The sequence below is a fragment of the Equus quagga genome, chromosome 8 (genome assembly GCF_021613505.1).
Source record: "Equus quagga isolate Etosha38 chromosome 8, UCLA_HA_Equagga_1.0, whole genome shotgun sequence".
Lineage (NCBI taxonomy): Eukaryota > Metazoa > Chordata > Mammalia > Perissodactyla > Equidae > Equus > Equus quagga.
In genome coordinates this window covers 66,782,305-66,806,397 of record NC_060274.1, presented here as the reverse complement: position 1 = coordinate 66,806,397, position 24,093 = coordinate 66,782,305, and the positions used below count along the sequence as shown (strand labels likewise).

The 24,093-nt window shown below is 38.6% G+C and overlaps 1 protein-coding gene across 9 annotated transcripts in view; it reads left to right on the top strand.

The window, feature by feature from the left end:
• ICA1 (islet cell autoantigen 1) overlaps window positions 1–24,093 on the top strand; it is a 141,329-nt gene that overhangs the window by 9,425 nt on the left and 107,811 nt on the right. For 3 of the 9 annotated variants that reach the window (XM_046670311.1, XM_046670318.1, XM_046670309.1), the window contains exons 2-5: window positions 10,876–10,974; window positions 14,090–14,255; window positions 17,508–17,580; window positions 22,597–22,720. In XM_046670311.1, the coding sequence (XP_046526267.1) occupies window positions 10,958–10,974; window positions 14,090–14,255; window positions 17,508–17,580; window positions 22,597–22,720 (380 nt within the window). In that variant the 5' untranslated portion in view covers window positions 10,876–10,957. Of the gene's footprint in view, window positions 1–5,494; window positions 5,548–10,345; window positions 10,453–10,875; window positions 10,975–14,089; window positions 14,256–17,507; window positions 17,581–22,596; window positions 22,721–24,093 lie in introns of those variants that run through there. The other 6 variants (XM_046670314.1, XM_046670310.1, XM_046670312.1 and 3 more) reach the window with 5 other exon arrangements.

Here is a 24,093-nt window from a genome sequence, read left to right as displayed (position 1 = left end):
GTATATGTACATATATATATATGAGATTTTATTTTTGTAATTATATTTCTAACAGGATAATTATCAGAGAGTCTGGAGAGAAAGAATTGTTTAAAGGTATTTGTATCTGTATAGACTATTGGTGACCTGAGTTATGGAATTAATTTTTAACTCTTTGCTTCTTTGCTTAATGCCTTAGACCAAGGTGCCCAGTAAAATGTAATGGCAGCCACATATGTAGTTTAAAACTTTCTAGTAGGCACATTTAAAAAATTAAAAAGAAACAGCTGAAATTAGATACTATATTTTATTTAACCCAATATATCCAAAATGTTATTTCAACAAAAAATGTGAAAGTACATATATAAAATACAAATAAATATAAAATATAATTAAATATAACAGAATATGTAAATATACATTTATATATAATACATAATATAGCAATATAGTTATATAAAATTTAAATAATATACAAATGTATCAATGTAAAATACATATAATTTTTATAAACAAAATATAGATTAATACAAAATATAGATTTATTAATGAGACATTTTCCTTTTGGGGGGTTGTACCTAAATCTTCCAAATCCAGGGTGTGCATTACATTTAAAGCATATCTGAATTCAGACTAGCCATATTTCAAGTTGCTCAGTAGCCACATGTGGCTAGTGGCTGCTGTATTGGACAATGCAGATGTGCAATACAGATGAAATTAGATGAAATACAATACAATACAATTAGATGAAAAAGTTAACTTAGATTATTCTTCCATAAAAAATTTTATCCCAATTATAAAATGCAGGTTTGAAATATAATTTAAGGAAAACATTTATTCCTATCATTTAATGATGTTCTGTGCTGGCAGTTGAAGGGTGTGGTATTTCTTTTACAGAAGTTGATTGACACTTTTGTCTGTCTAAGGTGTTCCTTCCTTCTTCACCTTTTGAGATTAAGCTTTTGCAGAAAAAGCCACCATGAGTACTAGACAGTAAAATCCGTATGCTAAATTTGAATTGACATTATATAACAAACTTACATAAACCAACCTAAATAAAATCAAAGGTGAATATAATTTATACAGCAAGGGTTTTTTGAGTTACTCTTTTCTTTAGCAAAGACAGCTATCTGTTCTTTTTCTGTTTCAAGTCTTCTAATCTATTTTATGTCAGTTGCTCTTGTAGATTTCTTTGAAGTTGTTGTTTTCAATGCCAGCCTCTTTGTTATTGCTGCCATGATCTCAGTTATAGCACAAAATTCGCCCTCCCTCATCCTTTGCAACAAGCAGGGCTTTAAGGAAGAGAAAGAAGAGCAGGACCTAGATCAGACCCTCTGTGAGCAGTCTGAGGTTTGTGGTTTCTTTTGTTTTTAGCTTGTTTTGTGGGGACATAAAATTTTTAACTAATATTAAGGTTGGGGATGAAACCCTTTTAGAGAATCTCTTGGTTATTTTTTTTAGTTTCTTAGAATATGAGGTGCTATGCTTGATATTTTCCTTTGAGAAACATCTCTCGGAATAGACGAGGAGACTGACGAGAGCACCAGGGTGCTAACTGGTGATGAGTGTTTCAACCCCAGCATTCCTCCTTGTGAACTTGATCTTTAACCTGATCTTGGACAAGTCGTCTCCTTTTTTAGAACCCCAATTTCCTTATCTTTAAAAAGGAAGATGTGTTCATGATCTCTAGGCTTTCACTTTGACATAAGTGTCTCTAAAAGTAATTAAAATTAGTTTTATAGTTTTTGTGACTGAGGGCTTCCTAGATGTCAGCTAGCCTAGTCTGCTGTTTACAGATGAGCTAAGTGAGGTCAGACGGTGGCTGAAGTGACTTGGAGGAGGCACACATTTGTGGCATGGTCATGGGCTCACTGGCTTTTATATTGAGAAGCATATTGGGAGACAAGTTATAATGGCATTAGAAATATTTATTAGGAATGTGATTTTAATAGATTTAGGAGGCATTAAGCTTAATTAATGCCTGTATATAATACCTGAGCTGTTTTGAAATGTGAATGAAATGATCATTTAAAAGTATCTGAAGACCACAATTTATTAACCAAAACTGTAAATTTTAACAGTGACTTCCTTATAGGGCTTAAATAAAAACTTATTCATCTTTTAGCTGCCTTAAATAAAGTTAGAATTCTGTTTTCCCTTGTAAGATTTGCTGACTCACAAAATTAAAGTATGACTCACAAAATTAAAGCATGATCGTGTTTCACTTTTACTTGTGAATTTATAAAATGTCAAAAATCATTTGTAGGGGACACAAAACTAGAAACAGAATCCATTTAAAGTTATATGGAGTGCTCAAGTAATCAAACCCTTATCAAAGTCTGAAAGGAAAAGCTGTGGGATATCTGAGAGAGAGGAAAAACATCATAAATGCTAGTCAAAACCACGTTCCAGACAGTCCCCGACTTATAGTTTGACTTAGGATTTTTCTGCTTTACGATGGTGTAAAAACGATATACATTCAGTAGAAACCATACTTCAGATTTTGAATTTTGATCTTTTCCTGGGCTAGTGATATGCAGTACAGTATGTACTCTCACATGCTGCTGGGTGCGGCAGCGAGCCGTGGCTCCCAGTGAGGCATGCAATCACGAGGGTAAACAATCGATACATTTACAACCATTCTTACTCAGACAACCATTCTGTTGTTCACTTTCAGTACAGTCTTCAATAAGTTACATGAGATATTCCACACTTATTATAAAATAGGCTTTGTGCTAGATGATTTTGCCCAACTCTAGGCCAATGGAAGTGTTCTGAGCACGTTTAAGGTAGGCTGGGCTAAGCTGTGGTGTTTGGTAGGTTAGGTGTAGTAAATGCACTTTCAACGATGATATTTTCAACTTAGGATGGATTTATTGGGATGTAACCCTATCATAAGTTGAGGAAGATCTGTATCTTAAGTTTAGCTCTTGAAAGGATGACAGTCGAATCCAACTTCCCACCCTCCATAGGGATTTCTCTTTCTCAGCTATGTGTGAATTTGCTTTGATGAATCAAGATTTTTAAAATAATAATAAATATAGTTAATTACGCCTGGAAGAATTATTTCAGTTTTTTCCTTGTTTTTACGAAAGTTTTAATATTTATACTTAGAACATACTTCCTTCTCCATGGGAAATTATAAAAATCGCCATTGACATAAGAGAAAGTGACTAGAGATAAACCTCTAGAAAAAAAGAAGAAACATACTTTGAGCAAAAGAAGTATACAAACGTTGAATTATTTTCTAATCCAGTACCTAGAACCTCTGACAAATTTGTCTTTCTTCTGTTCATTAGGCAAGCCCTGGTGAGCCTACACTGAAGCCTGGCTCTGAGGCTCACTGGCTTTGCTCTCTCGGGCCTGATAGTCACCTCTCTGGATCACAGGTCCCTATTTTAAAAGGAAAGGGCTTCATTCTGTTGTTTCTCAACTTCCTCCAAGCTCTAAATTATATGACATACATTAGCTCTGAGCTTGCACAGAGAAAGAAACCCAAATACAAAACAAAATACCGAGAACTGGTAATATTTCTAGATGAGGTTAATCTTTGAAATAATGGGAAGATGGAACTAGCAGAAAATTATATAAATTAGGTGCAACTGAAAGCTAAATGCAAGAGACATGCCACAGGCCGCCAAGAGTTATGGATAGTCAAAGATGAGCTCTCTAGCAAAGACAGGACATAGAAGATACACACTGAATGTGAAATAAATAGCATTGAGTGTGTACCCTCCAGTAGCTACAGAATATATCTAAATACTGAAAGTGACCAAAAATGGCCCCTGTGTCTCCTCAGTCACGTCTCATCTTTCTTTAAGTTATAGGAATGTACAAATGCTTATGGTTGATTGCATGCACACACCAGGCAGTTATACTGTGGAAGAATTTGTTCATTGCTTTCCCTCTGCCTGCAATAATACTCCCTCCACCCCATCACCACCCACACACACACACACATACACACACACACTCCTACATTTTGCCTGGCCAGCTACTGCTGATTCTTAGAAACTCAGCCCAGAGCCCATGTAGGAAGCCAGCCCTGTGCCTTCTCCTCTCTGTTCCTCTAACCTTCAGTACCTTCCTCTGTCATGTCACTCATTCCACATCACAGGCAACACTTGGCATTCCCTGACTTTAGATTCACCTTTTCAGTTACACACAAATAGCCCCAAAAGTCTGTGGCATGTAGTGATGTGCAATTTTACTGGAGTTTCATTTTAAAGAATTATTCTATATTTCATCAAATATAAGGAACCATTGCTTGTGAGATCTTTTGTTATTTTATGTTCCATGAAGAAAGAAAAATGACTGCCAAACAGTTGACAGGGTATCAATTGTAGGACACATCCCAGCTTCAGGAATGTTAGAATGTGAACAGATTTGCACCTATTCAGTGACATGTGGTGCCATGAAGCTGGTGTGTGGGAATGAGTGACTTTACTCTGGGGTGGTTCAAACATATCACTTTGTACCCACATCGCTGTAAGACTCTGTTCTATTCTCTTAGAAAGTTTGTTTCTCATGGGGGAAAAAATGGCCCACTTCTCAAAGAAAGCTAAATGCTGTTGTGCACAACAGAACTGAAGAGTTCTAAGACAGTGACAATTTTTAGTTAGAATATAGAAATTTTGAATAAATTAGAGAGGAAGATAACAAATTTGGCAGTGGCTCAAATCTGCAATTCAAGAGAACCGCCATATGCCCAGTATAGAGACAGGAAAAAGGGATTCTGGACTCAGTTTCAGCTAGTACTCCAACTAATAGAAAACTGCTCACTGATAGAAGAGAAAATTCTACTGCTAAAATTGGAAAGGTAATTAATTTGAGACATGAACCTGCTCAAGAAACACGACACACTTAGGAAATGTGACTCAAGAGGAAACTTATTGAAATATGTTTGTGGGTTGAGAGTACTGATATGGTGAAATGTAACTCCTGATCCTACCTTTATTCTGAGTAAGGGTTGGCTCAAGAATTTTAGATTCTTTGCATAATTCAAATGTTATCGGAGGTGCCATCAGCTAACTGCGTAAGCTCATATAAAAGGGTTCTGGGCCAGAACAAATGTTCAGTGCAGCTGAAGCCAGCCTATATGGGATGAAAATACTTTCCCATCCTGTATTTCCAAGGAGGAGAATCTAGTATCAGGGTTTAAGGCAGCCAAGGACAGACTGACTCCTCTTCTTTGTAGCGATGCATCAAACTTTGTTTAAACCAGGCTTGCTTTAGCATTCTGTAAACCTTGAGGTATTTGGAAAAAACTTTTGCTTATGTATTGGCCGTGCAACCTGTTCAAAATGGCTTTTCAACAGCTATAGGGAATAAAAGCAAGTGGGACAGTTGTAGTCTGTCCACACGAGTGGATAAAATTGAAGACTCAACATAGCAAGAATGTAAGAAAAGCATAGAGGAAAAATGAGCATAATTATTGCACTGAAGCCCAGTACAAAATCTGAACAAAGCACCTGCTCCCTGTTCTCCCCACAGGGCAAGATGGTCTTTCAGCCTCATGAGTGTGGCTGAGAACGGCTGTGGTTTTAATGCCCGGCCTTGGAGCATGAGGTGAGCGTATTGTAACCCCGTCACGGTGGAGCCTGGGAAGCTCTAAGAGGGTTGGGTCGGTAGTAGTGTCATCTAAGAAGAAGGTGCTGACCTCAGCAGCTTTTCCATCTCTGAGCTGGGAGATGTCTCTCCTCTTTGTTTCTTGTCTTGGACACAGAGCCTGCTCCTCACTAACTCATCTCCCCACCCTCAGGGTCGTTACATCAAAATTAGGAACTTGCTTTTCATTGACCTGTTAACTCTTGGGCCCCTACTTCTTTGAGTAGGTCTTAATTATCATTGGCTCATCTGCTTTGCCTTCCTTGGGGAGATAGAATTTAAGGAAACACAAACATTCATGTTTTCAAGTCATGCTGAATTGAACTATGTTGGTGCTTTTATTTTTCTTATCATGGCCCCCACAGTCCATAAACAACTTGCTCTTCACTCTTCTTTGCTTATCTCCCAAGGTAAGGTGGCCACAAGCAGAAATTTAGGAAGTTGTTTCTGCGCCATTAAAAACCTTGAGCTGTGATACTATTCGTTTTGGGCTTATTTCATAAGTACCTTGTGGCCAAAGTGGAAAAATAGCTTTCTTTCAGAATCATGAACTGAAGTATTAGCTAATCATAGACTTCATTGTATTTTACAGGGGAAATTACATTTTTATAGCAGAATTTACAAATTTGGGGAAAAAAAACAAAAAACCAAAAAAGAGTTTACAAATTTGGGGATTCTTGAAGATCTTTTTTTGAAGAAGAAGAAGATTAGCCCTGAGCTAACTACTGCCAGTCCTCCTCTTTTTTGCTGAGGAAGCCTGGCCCTGAGCTAACATCATGCCCATCTTCCTCTACTTTATACATGGGACGCCTACCACAGCATGGCGTGCCAAGTGGTGCCATGTCCGCACCCGGGATTCAAACTGGTGAACCCCAGGCCACTGAGAAGCGGAACATGCGAACTTGACCGCCGCGCCACGGGCCGGCCCCATCATGAAGATCTTTTTTTATGTCCCTTGCGAATGTCAAGAGTCTCCTGGATCTGGAAATATGTTTGTATGTCTGTCTTTCCTGCTTAGCCTGCACTGTCCAATACTATCACAACTAACCACATGTGACCATTGAGCACTTAATGTGGCTAGTCTCAACTGAGAGGTACTGTAAGTGTAAAATGCACAACAGATTTCAGGCTTGGTACAAAAACATGGTTGCAAAATATATCATTAGTAATTTTTTTATTGATTACATGTTGAAATAATATTTTAGGTATATTGGGCTAAATAAAATATATTATTTTTAAAATCTTACTGTTTATTTTTACTTTTTTGACACAGCTATTAAATCACTTAAAATTACATGTGTGGCTCATAGTATATTTCTCCTAGACAGAGCTGATCTAGACTATAAGTTCCTTGTGGCCAAGGGGAGTGCCTGGCACATATTAATTAGATGCTCAGTGTGTGTTTGATAAACCAAACTGCTGAATTGAAATGAATGAATGGATGAGAATTGTAATGATTTTTTAAAGTAGTGATTTTGACACTATGGTTTTAGAAAGTGATAGAGCAAGATGAGATGGATTTTGTCAGGAAATCTTAAAATGTTTATTAATTGTCTCTGGTGTATGGGGCTAGAACTACATTAAAAGAGATGCGGGCCAGGACTGCACCTGTCTTCTTATGAGAACTTACGATGTGCCCTGTGGAGTTGACCTGATTTTGCCGCCTGTGATTCCTTTACTCTAGTGCCATATAATCCATTAGTTTGTTCAAGGAAGACGCATTTCCAGAAAGGAATTTTCCTATGTGCCGTTTAGCTGTGATATCTAGACTTTAATGTCCTTGAGAGTCACTTACAAAGTCTGTTACAAATGCAGTTTCCCAGATCCATTCCCAGAGATTCTGGTTCAGTGGGTAAGGGATGGGGCCCAGGTCTGCATGTTAAACACTCTAGAAGATTCCAGTGCAAGTGCTCTGTAAACAGTACCTTCAAGGACACTGCCATATGGCATCGAAATCTGGGAATAGCCTGGAAGTCCAGGTAGAAGGGTCAGTGTGCTCAGTGATTTTTATTATCTGTTATAATACAAAGAACTTAAGTTGTTAAATATTTATTTTTGATTAATCAAAAAGTTGCAGCAAAGGAAGTAGTGAGAAGGTGAGAAGGCAACCTAAAAAATGGGAGCAAAGGGGTCAGCCCAGTGGTATAGTGGGTAAGTTCACAAGTTCTGCTTTGGTCACCTGGGGTTCACAGATTCAGATCCCAGGCATGGACCTACACATTGCTCATCAAGCCATGCTGTGGCAATGTCCCACGTACAAAATAGAGGAGGATTGGCAGAGATGTTAACTCAACGACAATGTTCCTCAAGCAAAATGAGAAAGATTGGCAACAGATGTTAGCTCAGGGCCAATCTTCCTCACCAAAAAAAAAGGAGAAAATATTTGCAGTCCATATTTCAGATAAGGGGTTAATATCTAGAATATATTAAGAACTCCTACAATGCAATAACAAACAAAAAAATACCCAATTAAAAAATAGGCAAAAGACTTGAGTAGTCATTTCTCTAAAGAAGATAATACAAATGGCCAGTAAGCATATGAAAAGATGCTCAGTATTGCTAATGATCATGAAAATGCAAATCAAAACTACAGTGAAATACTACCTCATACTTATTAGGATGGCTGCTATCAAAAAAACCAAAAAACCAAAAACAGAAAAATAAGTGTTGGTGAGGATGTGGAGAAATTGGAATGCTTGAAGCACTGTTGGTGGGATTGTAAAATGGTTCAGTTGCTGTGGAAAAAAGTATGGAGGGTCCTCAAGAAATAAAAAATAGAACTGCTATGATCTAGCAATCCCACTTCTGAGTGTATATCCAAAAAAAGTAAAAACAGGATCTCAAAGAGATATTTGCATACCAGTGTTCGTTGCAGCATTGTTCACAATAGCCGAGATGTGGAAGCCACCTAAACATCCATCAGTGGATGGATGGATAAAGAAACCGTGCTATATACATACAATGGAATATTACTCAGCCTTAAAAAAAGAAGGAAACCATGTCATGTTACAACATAGATGAACCTTGAGGACATTTGCTAAGTGAAATAAGCCAGTCACAAAAAGACAAACACAGCATGATTCCACTTACATGAAGTATCTAAGGTAGTCACATTCATAGAAACAAAGTAGAATGGTGGTTGCCAGGGGCTGGGGGGAGGGAGAAATGGAGAATGGTTCAATGGGTATGGAGTTTCAGTTTTGCGAGATGAAAGAGTTCTAGAGATCTGTTGTACGACAGTGTGCGTATAGTTAACAGTACTGAACTGTACACTTAAAAACTGTTGAGGATAAATCTGTGTGTTTTCTACCTCAATAAAAAAATTAATCAAAAAGTACCAACTATTCTAATAGTTCATGGGGAAATTGAACTCAAGGAAAGAGTACAATAGTTTGGTTTCCTTGAATAATATCTTTCTATGAGAAACTTCATTGGAAGCTTTGAGCTAAATAAAGTAAATGCGTACCTTTGGTGAAGCCTTGTGGGTGGTGAGAGGAATGGAAGTTTGTGGCCTCTCCGTAATTTCCTGAGTAGAGGGCAAGCCTTACTCATCATGAATGTCATTTCCAAAGCAATTTGTCCAAAAACCTGGATGCCCTTGAGATGGAAGATTCTGATTAAAGGGCTGTTGTCATTTCAGAGGCAACTGGACACTCTAAGAAAATGTCCTCCTTCCTCTCTCCTGTCCCCATACCTGAAGCCTGGAATGCCAACGTCTCAATTTAGTTCCCTTAAGACATTTTTTCAAAGCCTGGGAAACTCTAATCATTTTAGGGGTTCCAGTTGCCAGGCTCTGTTCTGAGGCAGAGGGAGAACGACTGGATTGATTTTGTGGAGTAGCCAGAAGCGTTCACACGCTGAGCATTCACTCCGGCAGCCGGCAGTCTGTGTCTGGCCAGAGGCCTTTCCTTTAGGTAGTGAGCTCCCCATTCTTCCTGGCAACTGGGAGGCAAGTGTGGGTGGGTTGGTTGGCTCTGCCCCTGAGGTTGGCTAGCTTCCACGAGTGGGCAAATGGAGTGAAGGACAAGGGTTTGAAGTTACTCATATTTACTAATGAGATGAAAATACAATGCTAGGCTGGTGAAAACTGAAATAATCACATTTTCCTCCTTTGAACCCTTCTTGGTATCTTATTGTAGCTTATCAACTTTTTTCATTTGTTTTTTGTTTTTGCAATGTGCTGATTCACATTTTAGAAATACTGATTATGAAATATTTGTCTTTTTTTCTTTTTTGGCCAGCTAAGGACTTTTTTCAAACAAAAATAAAAAGTAGTTGAGAGCTATTTCCCTGGGTATGGGGAAGGGATCAGAGCAAGGAATTCCCTGTGGCTAGGCCAGTACCCTCATATCCTGGAGGGGTTGTGATAATTCCCTTCCTTGCCCCTGTGATGGGGAACCTCAGCAAGTGCAGGACCCTATGTCAGAGCCCACCTACCAACGAGAACTTGGGCTAGGGGTCAGTCCCTGCGAGGGCACAGAGTCGGGCATCAGCATGGCCAAAGGCCAACCACAGGATCAAATCCTAAGCACCAAGAACATACTCTTCCGCCTTTCCTGGCACCCAGAACAGATAAGAAGAGAAACCCTAGCGAGTCTGACCCCCATGGCTGGTCCCCCCAACACACACAAGCTCTATAGTTACCACATTATCTTTTGTATTTCTTGCCTTCCATTTCTGTTGGGTGGATGAGTGGGTGGGTGGGGTTTCCTGGTTTGGGATTCTTGTGCTAATCTACTCTATCTCTTTCCAATTTTAGTATATGTGCTGCTGAAGTGAGCATGATTATGAACTATTTCAAATCTGTAAAGAGGCGTACAGATGCGTACTCACCACCTAGCTTAACAAAGAACGTTATGAGTACAGGTGAAGTCCTTGTACCCCTCTGGAATAATGTCCCCCACCCCCATTGCAGTGGTAACTGCTCTCTGGAACTTAGTGTTCATCACTCCTAAGCAATTCTTTGTACCTTTACTATATGATATTTGTATACCTCAGCAATATATAGCATTGCTTTGAGGGTTATGGTCTCATATTTTATGTAGTCTTCTGCAACCAGCTTTTCTCATTCAGCCTGCCTGTATACTTCCTAAACTTCATTTGGGATATTTCTTCCAGGGTTACTTAGCTAAACTATTCTCGACACCACTGTACAGTGTTACTGCATAATAGTGTGTAGCCCCTAAAATACAACTAGAAATAGCTTAGAGTGGAAAATTTTATATGTGTCAAATTAACATATAATTGTAATATAGTGTGTAACTGTTAAACATATTTGTTTTATTTCAGGTTATAATATAACTTATCCTCTCATGCTTTTTCCCTGCCCCTTCTCCCCAAATCATCAACAGTAGAAAAAGAAGAAGAAAACATGTCAGGACAGAAATGGTAAGTAATTTGTTATCTTTTCTAAATCAGGAGAGGCTAATAAAAGAGGAAAGCACATAGTATATGCTCAAAAAATGTCTATTGAATAGAAAAATCAAGAGTCACGTTAGCAGTGAATAACCTGTTAGCCCCTGTCTAGTATTGAATATAGTCAAGTTCAATATCCCTACTAAATGAAATATGGAAACCAAGTATCCAAAAATATTGTAAGTACTTACCTAATGTGTATTCTCTAAGAAATTCGTTTACATATAACTTTTCTTGTGAGAATCTAATGTTGGCTTTTCTTACCACCGTTTTTTCAAATGTAATGAGTTGATACATTTCTTTTACCACTATCTTAACAACTTCTAATATTAGGATTATAAGGGAATTTTATGTAGGGCAGCTATAAAATAATGAATGAACACAAACTCAGACTCATTAATTTATAGTCACGACTTCATGAACATTCAGGAGCCAATCATGGTTAGAAGTAGATGTTGCTGAATAAAATGTGGGTACCACATAGCGATGCTAGCACTGTCATTTATGTGCCTATAACACATCTAAGCATCATGTTACACCTCTTATAAATTCCAGATCTGCTTCAAGCAGTGTTTCTGAACCCTTTTGAACCCATGACCCACTGTGTAAGCAGATCTCGTCAGGTTTTACCTCAGTTAATTTATATCATGAAAAAATGTGGTGCGTGTTTTTGTGTTTCAAATGTACAATTAATTATAATAAAGAATATACTTTTTAATCCCTACTCTCTCAGTAGAGAAGCAATCAGACCCTAGTCCTCTGTAATGTCAAATGTCAAACTTTAAAAGAATTTTTGCGTCTTAAAATGTAATGCATTTTAAAAGGTAATTAATAAATGGCTAAGGGATTTAGTTTCCCTGCGTATCCCCATTTGACAGCTCTCTAACTAAGAGCTGTCAGACTGTTATTTTAATTGTTCCATCTTGCCTCATTAAGACAGGGGGATGGCTGCATCTCGTGACCCTCGTAACGGCTGTCATATCCTGGCAACAGGCTCGGGGAAGTAGGTAGTCACCAACCCAGAAGGACTAAAGAGCCCCACAAAGCTGCCCTTCCCCAAAGTCTTTCTCCCACTTACTCTGCCGCTTCATTGCTGTTGCTGAAGTGCAAGGGCTGCGGAGAACGTTGAAATGAACGCTGGACTGGAATTTAGAGGCTTGGACTTTCATCCTGTGTGACTGCAGGCGAGATTCTTAACCTTTTGAAACCTAAGATATCTCATTTGTTAAATGATGGGGATGAAGGATGTTCACTACATCTTTAAAGTTCCCCCTCCTTTTTTTTTTTCAAAATGGAAATTTTTTTTCTGGTAATCCATGACTTTTGATTAAAAAAAAAGATACACTGCAAAGAAGTCTGCCCTATTCCCCACTCTTGAAAATTCCATTCCACTGATATAACCACAGTTTCGGTGGTGGGGGGTATATCCTTCCAGTCTTTTAATGCACATATTATATAGAGAGATTATCTTTTACATAAAAGTTATGTATATTTTCATCTTATTTTCTCTGATGTAATCTCATAATAAAATTTTAAAGATTGGCACCTGAGCTAACTACTGTTGCCAATCTTCTTTTTTTTTCCTGATTTTTCTCCCCAAACCCCCCCAGTACATAGCTGTATATTTTAGTTGTGGGTCCTTCTAGTTGTGGCATGTGGGACGCCGCCTCAACATGGCCTGATGAGTGGTGCCATGTCCGCGCCCAGGATCCGAACCAGCGAAACCCTGGACCACCGAAGCAGAGCATGCAAACTTAACCACTCGGCCATGGGGCCGGCCCCATCATAATAAAATTTTAAATAATGCCAAAAGCATGCCAGTTCCCAAAATCCTACTTCTCTCTCATGATAACCATTGCTAAGGAAGTCATCTGAGACCCTTTCTGACTTTTTAAGAATAAATGTGTCAAATTGAAAATTGTAAATGTTGTCTAGAAGGAGAGTATAAATCATCAGGTTTTGAGATACAGATGTTTTGATATAGTAGTGTAAAGCAAATCGTGTTTTGGGACATAGGTCTGGCACATTCTGAGTGGCTATAGGATGGGTGGAAGAAGGTACATGTCTGCAGAGGGAAGAGGCTGAGGGGTCCTGTGTGGGCCTTTGGAACAGGAACTCTCAACAGGAGGACAGTGTAGATAACATGGTGAGGGATGGAGCATCAACAGCAAACTTTCTGTCAATATTTGAGGTATTCTGGTCACTTTTACAGAACTCCATTTCATTCTCAATTCGTTTTTTTTCTAATTTCTTCTTTACATACTTTTTGATTTGATCTTCACTATGAAGCAACTCCTGAAGAATGGCTTTCTATCTATATTTTTAAATTTAAGGTTTTAATATCAGAAATCTGAAACAGGTTTTTAAAATTTTATTTATTTTTAAAATTTTGAGTGTGGTAAGACTGCTTAACATGAGACCTAGCCTCCTAACAAGTTTTTAAGTGTAAAATACAGTGTTGTTAACTCCCGGCACAGTGTTGTACAGCAGAGCCCTGGAATTTATTCATCTTGCATAATTGAAACTTTATGCCTGTTAATTAAGAATTTCTCATTTCCCCCACACCCCAAACAGCCCCTGGTAACCACTATTCTACTCTCTGATTCCGTGAGTTTGACTGTTTTAGGTACCTCTGTGGCAGGTTTTAAGCATGCTGTTTTTCAGCCCTTATCTCTGCTTTTCTGCCGTCACTTCATTGTTGGCTGTGATGCTGAAGTGGAGAGAACACGGGCCTCCGGCTTTATCTCTGACTCACTGGGCTGCGTGAGCCCGTCACCCTGCCTGGCTTGGCCCCCGTTCTCTACTTCTGAAAGTGATCTGTCAACCTGTTGATAATCTAAACTCTCTTCAAGGTGTAGTTTCTCAATTTCCTACAAAACTTGCTTACTTTCCTTACTAACTTTTAAGGTTTTGGAGTAAGTTAGAGTTGATTAAATTTTTGGTGTAATAGCCATGTAAGAAAGTATTTTTATGTTTATGAATGCTATCAATGTGTAATATTTAGGTAAATTTGTTCACACTAAAATATCTTAAACTTTGTACAAGTCCCTCTAAATGTTTTTAAAATGGCTTTTTAAATGTTCTTTAGCAGTTACCCCTGGGACTTACAGGATCGATATGCACAAGATAAGTCAGTTGTGAATAAGATGCAGCAGAAGTATTGGGAGACAAAGCAGGCCTTTATTAAAGCCACAGGGAAGAAGGAAGATGAACATGTCGTTGCCTCCGACGCAGACCTGGACGCCAAGCTGGAGGTGAGTGCTGTCTTGCTCTCAGTCCCAGCATAGCCACCTTGCTAGGGTCGTGGTCCTCGAGGGTACTCACCTGGACAAGCATAGGTGTGCTTTCTATTTGAAAACATGTTGCAAACAAGTAGTTCATGAGGAAGATCTAGGATCAGATAAATTCAATCCCAGCATAGTTTTTAAGACCTATAAATTCTCATGTAACCTCTAGTATGTCTCAGTTAATTTGTTTTTCAGGCACTTAGTTGGAATGCATGGCATATGGTAAATTCACAGTAAATGTTTGTTGAAAAAAATTAATGCAAAGAGCCACCACTAGTGATAGCAACACTAGGATCAGGCAAATGTTTACATTTTAAAGAACAAAAAAGGATGACAGCAGAAGGTCCTGGAAAGCGAGTCTGACAAGCTTGGTATTGAACCCTGGGAAATTCTAGAATGAATAAGATATTTAGTTAGACTAGTTAATAATACAGTAAGCTGAATTCATATCTGGTTGATCCTCAAATACTAATATAACTGGTAGAAGGCCCACTAACTCCTGTCTTGCTGGACATTCTGCCAATAGTTCAGATTAAAAATTGAAAAGCATACTTAGCACTTCTGCGAATGACAGGGCACTGAGAGGAATAGTGTCACATGACATGAAAAGAAATCAAACGATCTCTAAACTTAATATATAAGCTGAAGTTACTGAGCTGAACATTTAGTGGGACTAAAATAAACAGCTCAAGATTTCAAAAAGCTTTCCGAGAAGGGTGGCCAGGATGGTGGAAACCACGGTTATAGTGGGACCGAGAGGTTTAAGAGGAGATACGTTAGTTGTCGGTTGCATAGGAAGGTCTGTCATGTGAAGAGTGATAATTCGTCTATGCATCTGAGGGTAGAACCAGACCCAGGGCCACTATTCATAGTACTCGTCTCATGAAATTATCTCAAGTGTTCGTTTGTTTGCCCACCCTCCCTCCACGAGGAGGTCAAATTCCATGTCAGCCTTATTCACCATTGTATCCTCAGCCAGACACAGTGCACATTCTGCAAGTAGTAACTGCATAAGTGTACATGGTAATGCAATTAAGATTAGTTCCCAGCCCTTCCCCCTGTCATTGAAATTGTTCAAACAGAAGCTGGGTTTGACAGGGATGTTCTCATGGAGAAAAGTAGAGCCAGGAGGCATCTATTCTGATTTTAGTATTCTAAATACAGTTGAAATGACTATAAGTTGCATACGCTTTTCACATCTTAGAACTTTATTTTTTTCTTCTTAACCTAGTAAATATGAGCATTATTCAAAAAGGAATTTAATGTGTTAATTATTAGTACATTAAATACAATATAGTAATTTTATGTTTAGGCTCTTCAGCAGCATTTTTACTGAACTAACTATACTTTAATCAAAATAGCTGCTATCTGAGGCACATAGCATCCAGAATACTTAACTGCGACTAATAATTTTACATGATAGAGGTTTCTGTTACAGAAATATTGCTAGTGATGTTAATGTTTATAGAGAGAATGGATTCCATCCATAAAACATATGTAAATGATGTGCAAACCGTTTTGATGTGTTCTTTTACTAAGTTATCCATAAAAGGCTAGCTTATAAAACAAGAACTTTTATTCTACTGGCGCCGAAAGCGTGTGTGCCAAGCCATAGTAATGGTCAGATTCTATTACAATCTGTCAGGAAGTTAATCTAGAAATGTACTAAGTTTAAATATTTGTCAAAATTGCATGTTAATAAAATCATTTTCTCAACAACAGCTCTTAAATACAAGAACAGACAAAACTAACCAGTGATGACAGAGCCTTTCAGTGGGTGCCAGGGCAGAGCAGACTGACTAGATGGTGGAAATGTTTCTTATTTTGGTTGTGGTTACAAGAGTGTAAACAATTGTCAGTCTCACAGAACTGAAAACCCCAGAGGTGTGCATTTTATTGCGTTTAATTTATACCTCAGTTTTTTAAAAAGTGAATAGCAACAACAGAACAGCTCCTGAACATACTTTTTGAACTTCCTTTCTCCTACGTATAGGAATTACTATGTGTTGGTGGTTTGTGACCCAGAATAAGACTGCTGGTTTTCTGTTTTGCTTTATGGTAAAGGGTCTTTTTTTTTCTAACAGGTAGAGGATGCAGTGTAATGAAATGAGATTTAATAAAATTTATATTCTTCATGACCAAGTTTTATCGTATTAAGCATTCCTGGGAATGGTTTTAATCTTTTAAGTATATATGCATGCGTCTATTTTTATGAGATAATTTGGCCATATTTATTAGGAAGCAGATCATCTATTTTGACTCAAATAGTGAAGTACTTTCCAATACAATCACATAATTGCTATGTCACCACGGCCAGTAAGTCAGGAGAGAGGAGCAAAGCCTTGCTTTGCCTCACTGGGTGGCTTTTCAGAGGCCAAATGTTTGTCTCCTGGGTTTTCTAATTGATACCAGCCCTAGTCTCTGGGTTGGTAGACAGGGGGTGCAGAAAGTGTGAAGTATCTATTTTATTTTCTCTTGAGCTGCCTCGGTTTCTGAAGCAAAGACCAAGACCACCAAGAGTTAAAATCTAGTTAGACTCTTCTCAGTACAGCCCACCTGCTTTTCCCTTAATTTCCTCTGTTATGGTCATAGCATGACATTAGGTTACTTCTCTGTATATTTTATGAAATCATTGGGAAAATAAGGAGTGAGAGGGACTGCTAGCTAAACTCATTTTACCAGATGTCTTCTGAACAAACAGAACATTCAGCTGATTGATTTTGGTTTGCTTTTTATAGAGTTGTTTAAGCATGCCATAAAATACATTAGGAACACAAAATAAGGTAATATTGTGTTTTAAATATGATGCTTAATTGACAGATCCTCCATTAAAAAAAAAAAGACAGCAAGTGGTAAAAGAAATAAATTAGATTATGAATGAATATTGGGTCTCTGGTTTGCCGAGTCCTCTAATTGGGCCCTTCACTTAGGATTTCTGTTTTTCAGCTATTATTTCAAGAGTCTGGAGGAAATCATTGTTCTGCAGATCTTAATTTAGATCGCAGAGATGACGGATGCCAATAAATATGGACTAATAGGAGCACATTTAAAGGCTTTGGTCACAGTTTCTGTCCAGGACACCACATAACACCAAGCACACCTAGCACGTGACCTTGTTTTTAGTGGGCACGTCGCACACTGCAGTTATGTTCAATGTAATTATTTTTTATGTCACTGCTGTCTGTTTTATTTAACATTTTGTTTGTATTTTTATTATAGCTGTTTCACTCGATTCAGAGAACCTGTTTGGACTTGTCTAAAGCAATTGTACTCTATCAAAAGAGAATATGTTGTAAGTATCCCATAAGTATGAATACCGATCAGATAGACAGTAAGAAATAGGATATGTCATTTATGTGTTTAGGAAGTAAGACAAGGAAACTATTTAGGATTGTCTGTCTTTGCTCTTTATTTGGTGGGGAGGGGGGTCTCTGATAATTTTGTTGGAAATCCTTTACATGGGCTGTTTATCTTTCAATGCAAGTACCATAACAAGAATTTTGTATTGGGTCTCCCATGCATGAGTACATGCCATTTATTTTCCTAATTATAAATAAGCTTTCTCAGTTTTGTATCTTAGGATTTTTTAAATTTGGGGTTATTTTTATTTGATTGCCCTGGCTCTCTTATATCCACTTTGTTCATTTTTAAATGACCAAATGGAGAGAGAGGGAGCATACAGTTAAATCATTGACTGTATTTTGTTGACAGTGCTGCTTCATGAACATTTTTTATGTTGGATATTGGGTATTAGGGAGCAAGATTTTCCTATGGCCATCCTGTTTAAAATCATTACCAACAAAGTTATCCCTGAAATGCTAAATATCAAGTTGCACGTTAGTATGTTTTTAATTTCCATTTGTAGGTGATTTAATAGTACAATTTCTATATTTCTGAGACTAAAATATGGGAAGTTTTTCTGTTTCCAACTTCTGCCAAACCCCTTTCCAGTAATCACAAATGAACAATTGGTAATTTTCCTTCATTAGTAATCTATTATTAAGACTATTTGGGGGAAGCACAAAAATCCCTGGACTTAGAGGCAGAATTTTATAAATTATTTATGTTACTGTTTACCAAGTGTTTGAGCTAAGACTTCTCCAGGGCTGTAACTCTATAATCTTGAGTTATGAGAAATCAAGACACATCACATACATCCCCCACCATTTCTCTGTCCCACATCCAGTCAGTCTCAAATGTTGGTCTATTTTGTTGTCTAGTTAGCTTTCAGATTCTCTTTCCTCTCTCCATCTTCACTGCCACTACCTTAGTCCAGGCCACCACCATCACTCTCTTGATTTGCTGCATCAGCTTCCTAACTCATCTCCCTGCCTAGACTTTTGCCTTCTCCAGCCCATTGTCCAAACTGCAGTCAGAGAGCTCTCTGGTTGAGCTCTCAAAGCTTGGACAATTTGAGCAATAAAATAAATAATGATAGTATTGAATTATAACCCATAAAGTAAAATAAATATCCATTGAGTCTATATGGAAACAAACAAACACATGAGGGAGAAGAGAAAGCTCTTACTTATAAAATAATTCCAGTTAATGAATATAGAAAGAATGAGGGAACCACAAAATCACCATTAGGCAAATACCACAGTAGGAATTGTGGCAGGCAAGATTCACTAAAAGATGTTAAAATCAGTGAGCAAAAGTTTGGGGAGAAACTGGATATTTATATAGTCTTGTGTATTTCCCCCCAGGATTTTTAATAATTACAAAAGGAAAAAATCATAATTTTACAGTGGGGAAGCCCAGTAGACACCATCTGAACCGAGTGATCGAGGTCAACATCACTATGATAATGCGTGTTGCTATCACGCAGCCCCGATGCCATGCACTAGGAAGGACGCCCCAACTTTGTGGTTTCCTTCCCAAAACTCTGTTACCCCAGTCTAAATCATGAGGAATCAGACAAACCCAAATTGAGGGACATTCTGCAAAATTCCTGACCAGTACTCTTAAAGGGCATCAAGATCATGGAAGACAAGAAAGACTGAGGGCAGTCTGTTACAGCACAGATTGAAGGAGACTCGGCAACCCAATGCAGTGCGGGATCCTGGAACAGAAAAAGGACATTAATGGGAAAACCAGTAAAATTCAAATAAGGTTGTGGTTTAGTTAACAGTATAGTGCCAATGTTAATTTCCTGGTTTTGATAATTGTACCATGGTTATGTAAGATGCTAACATTAGGGGAAGCTGAGGAAGGGTATACAGAAACTCTGGATTCTAGCTGCCATTCTTCTATAAGCCTAAAATTATTTCAAAATAACAAGTTAAAAAAAGTGTACAATGGATCATATTGCTTGTCTGCTGAAATGCCTCCAATAGCACTTAAAGTAAGATGTGCACTTCCATACCATGGCTTATAAACTCCTCCATGATCGGGCCCAGCTCACCTCTCCAGCCACTTTTGCCTTTACCCACCATACTACCTGAGGCCTCTTGTACTCACTGTTTCCTCTGTCTGGAATGTCCCTGCCCTAATAATCCAAGAGCGGCCCCTTCTTCTTGTTCAGAGCTCAGCTTAATGGTTGCCTGCTCAGAGATGCCTTCCCTGACCGCTCAGCCCAAAGCAGCTTCTAATCATGCTCTCTTACCCTCCCTCTCTTATGGCTCCATCTGGTATTTTTCCTTTTGTGCTTTGAGTTTGTGATTACATATTTTCTGTCTCCTGCTACTTGAATGTAAGCTCCATTAGAGCAGGGACCTCGTGTGTCTTGTCCATCTCTATGTTCCCAGTGGCAAGTACAGTGCAGAGTGCGTAATAGATCATCCATAAATCTGTGCTAAGTGAATTAACGCTGCCAAGCTAATTGGTTTTATAGTTCTTCTGTTGCCTTTTGAGGGTACATCTGAAAGTCTGATCAGTGGTTAAGTATGAATAGGTTTTTATTTGTCTCTGAATTCTTAAGTCCCAGTTAAGTGAAACTTTCATAAGTAGAAACTTTTGATACCTGTGTTGCTCCTGAATTTTGAACTTCTATAAATTAATTTCAGCATTTGAATTTTAAAATTAAAATTAAGGAATGACTATCTCATCTCAGAAAATGATGGTCATCACTAAGTAATCCAACCTGGAGCCCAGTGCAGCTCAAACTTTTTCCACCACCCTCTGAGCAGCACTGCCGATTAATCAGAGTCTAGCTCTTAAGATGAAACCTGTTTACCACCCCAAGTTTAATCCTCAAGTCCATAAACTAATGAAAAATGATTTTTCAGGTGCTTCAGCCTGCTTAGATTTGTTTAGGAAAGAGTGCATTTCTCCAACCGTGTATTCAGGTGCCATGAAGCGGTTTCTTCCTAGCCTTAAACTAAATATGTTCATTTGGTTGTGACTTGAGGCTTCAAGATAAAAAAAGGTAACAGTAGCCTCATGCTATTATGAACAAAAATGTGAAATTGCTCTCCACGGGGAAAGATTCATTGCGCAACTGAATGAGTCCCATCTTAGTAAGTGGAGAAGAGAAAGAATAGAAAGTATTAAAAAATAACAAAACTTCATGTAATTACAGGAATTTTTGTAAAGCTACATAGAACTATGGCATAAATATCTAACACAAAATAAAATAAACTGCACAAGTTTAGTAAGGCGAAAATTATAGTTAATTCAGTTTCACAAGCATTTAACTAGTGCCCTGAATAAGACTTTATGCTCAGCCTGGGGAATCCACGGTTTGGATGAGGTCCCTGTCCTGAGAAAGCTGAGTCTCCTGGGAAAGACAGACACACACCCACCACCCGCCTCCCCCCGCCCCCCCCCCCACCACGAACACTCTTGATTCCAGATGCCTAGAGGGCGCTGCTCTGAGAGAAACAGGGATCAACTGCTTCACAGAGGAGGTAGTCTTTTAGTTGGCTTTGACTGATGAACTTGGTTTTGAGAGACAGAAGAAGAAGGAGAGTAGCCATTTATCTCAGGAAGAATGCTTTCTGAAAGCCTCTTCTCCACTGGCATGTTTAGCGTGAAGTACAGTCACAAGTTAATAAGGAAGCAGTAATGGGTTCAACCTTCACTTCTGGATTTGTGGTTCTTGGTTAACATTCTACAGCTATTGTTGGAGAAGTGTCAGAAATGGGATGGATTCTGAAAGAAGTCTGGATTGTTCATGAAAACAGAAAAGAATCCTAGTACCACTTAAAAGCATTCTTAGAGACACATGACATGTAAATGCATCAATACAGAAATGTGAAATAGGAGTAGTGTTCAAAGTGTGTCCATAGTAAATGCTGTGTTTAGAGAAGAAAACATTCTAGGAAGCTCAGTGTCACTCCTTGCTCAGCTGTTGGTGAATGTGTATTCCGGACCAGTGGTTGCATAACAGCCCACTGTTCCATTGTATGGATGCACTGTATTTGATTAAATCAGTCCCCAGTATAGGGAAAGAGAGTATTTTGCTATTATAAATAGCAATGCTGTGATATCTTTGTATGTACGTCTTTGTGCCTATTTTACTACTTCCTTAGGAGGTACTCCTAACAGAAGTGCAATGTCAAAAGATACATATAATTCTGTGACTTTTTATATTTACTGCCAAATCAATTGTAGAAAGCTTATACCAGTTACTATCTCACCAATAGTGCCATCTGAGGTTGTCTTTAAAAATAATGCCAAATATATAGAAATATCAAGTCATTATGTTGTACACCTAAAACTAATATAATATTGTAGTCGATTATACCTCAATTGAAAAAAAAATGGCCAAGATTGGGCATAACCAATTCAGATTTGGTTCCAGCTCTGCATTTTAAAAATCCGCCAAGTCATCAATCTGATCACCTACCCACCCTCAGTCCCCGTCCCCACCTCCAGCCAAAAACCTGTGCCATGGAGAAGGCGTTTGAATTGCTTTACAATCAAGTAGAATGTAACTCAGAAAGCAGAGATCAAAAGTCAGCAAGAGAGAATAATAGGAAGAAACCAACCCTACTTTATAGGCAGCCACAAAAGGTTCCCACAGTCCTACTTGACAAACTCAACTTTTTTATTTCAGCTCGAAGCAGCACATTATCGGCTCGCTTTTCACTACAGAGGTCATTTTCTGGTTCTGATTACAGGTCACCAAACGCACTGACAGATGTACTCAAGTGAATTTGATCTCTCGTTTTGTAAATGGAAGAACAGCATGAGAGTTAAATGGGGTGGCGGGTTGGGGGTGCCTACCTTGTAGCCTGCCGCTTGGATTTAATTTCATCTTGTCTTTGCCTCTAGAAGAGAGAAGACCTTGTAGTTTGTCTCTCTCCTTCTCTCTCTCGTGAAAATGCTCATTGTTCATGGCTCCTTTTGGTCTTTTCTTCACCAGTCTTGTCTCAAGAAGAAAACGAACTGGGAAAATTTCTCCGATCCCAAGGCTTCCAAGATAAAACCAGAGCAGGAAAAATGATGCAAGCGACAGGAAAGGCCCTCTGCTTTTCTTCCCAGCAAAGGTGTGTGGCCTCACTCGGGCTCTACTTGGGGGATCTTCCAAGAATCTGGGACCCGCTGACTCTTGAAGGGGAGTCTCCCAATGTCCTCTAGAAGTTGCCGGAGACTGAGGAGCTGCTCTGTTCTCAGTTGTTAGTCTGTTGGTAGTGAAATCTCTAATTAAGATAACATGTATGATCTTTTTTCCTCCCTAGTAATTAAACATTTTTTTTCATATTTCTTCTGGTCTATAGGGGGTGTTTTATGTGCCAGTCACTGTGAGTGCTGTCCTAGGCTTATATTTGACCTTCAGCATTGTTCATAGCATCAGTCCAGTCCCCTTCCAGCAGCTGATTAAAACAGGAATCTAATGAAACCGAGTGGAGGGTTCCCTCTCTGTGGGCAAATTAACTCTAGAGAGGTGCTGTTTAAGATGCCCTGAATCGTTCTGCTGCTACCCTGGAGCAGCAACATCAGCAGCCTCACCTGGGAACATGTTAGAAATGCAGAGTCTAGGCCCCACCCCAGAACTGCTGAATCCAGATCTGCGTTTTAACAATGCAGTTGATTTCGATGTACATTCAAGTTTGAGAAGCTCTGGTGCAGAGAAAATTGTGATAAATCGATGACTTTTTTGAGACTACCATGACTCACTTTTATGGTTGGGGTAGAATGAGCAGAAGCCCCTGCATACAGTTGCACTTTGTATCTGAGAGATTGATGCTCCTTCTCTCCTCCCCCTCCCTCAGTAACTAACAAGCCCTCCAAAATGGCACTCACTAATGTTAGGTAGGATTATACCTAAATAAGGCTTGTAGGTAGTTTCCAAAAATATTCGGGCTACAAAAATTTCACTTTCTCCAGTTGTCTGACATTTTCTTCTGTTAATTTCTCCCAACTGACTTCTCTCCTTGTGGGCCCATGGCAGACTGTTGGCCTGTTACACAGGTGTTCCTATGAAAACCCAAGAAAGGTGGAGTAGAAAAAAAGAGACAAACCATGTCAGTTTTTCAGTGGTCCCCGTCCTGGGCATTTTGGTTCTTCCTAATGACATTTGGACCCTGACTTTGTGGGCAATGTGAACTTTTAGAGTGGAGTGAAACCATTTCCAATAGTTCTCTACATTTTCCAAGAAAAGTATGTGTTTATAATCTTGAATTGTACCTCTTAATCTTATTTATAATGGTTTTTCCTTGTAAAAATAATACATACTCATTATTGGAAAATTTAAAAACAGAAACAAACCAAACGGGGAAAATTAAAAAACAACTGAAAGTTTACTAGTAGAGATGACCCACTCTGCACCCTTTGGTAGACGCTTTCTATGCGTATATGCTTTCCCTAGCCTTGCAAGGATAATTGATCCTTGATAAATCTTTCATATGTTATTCTCGTA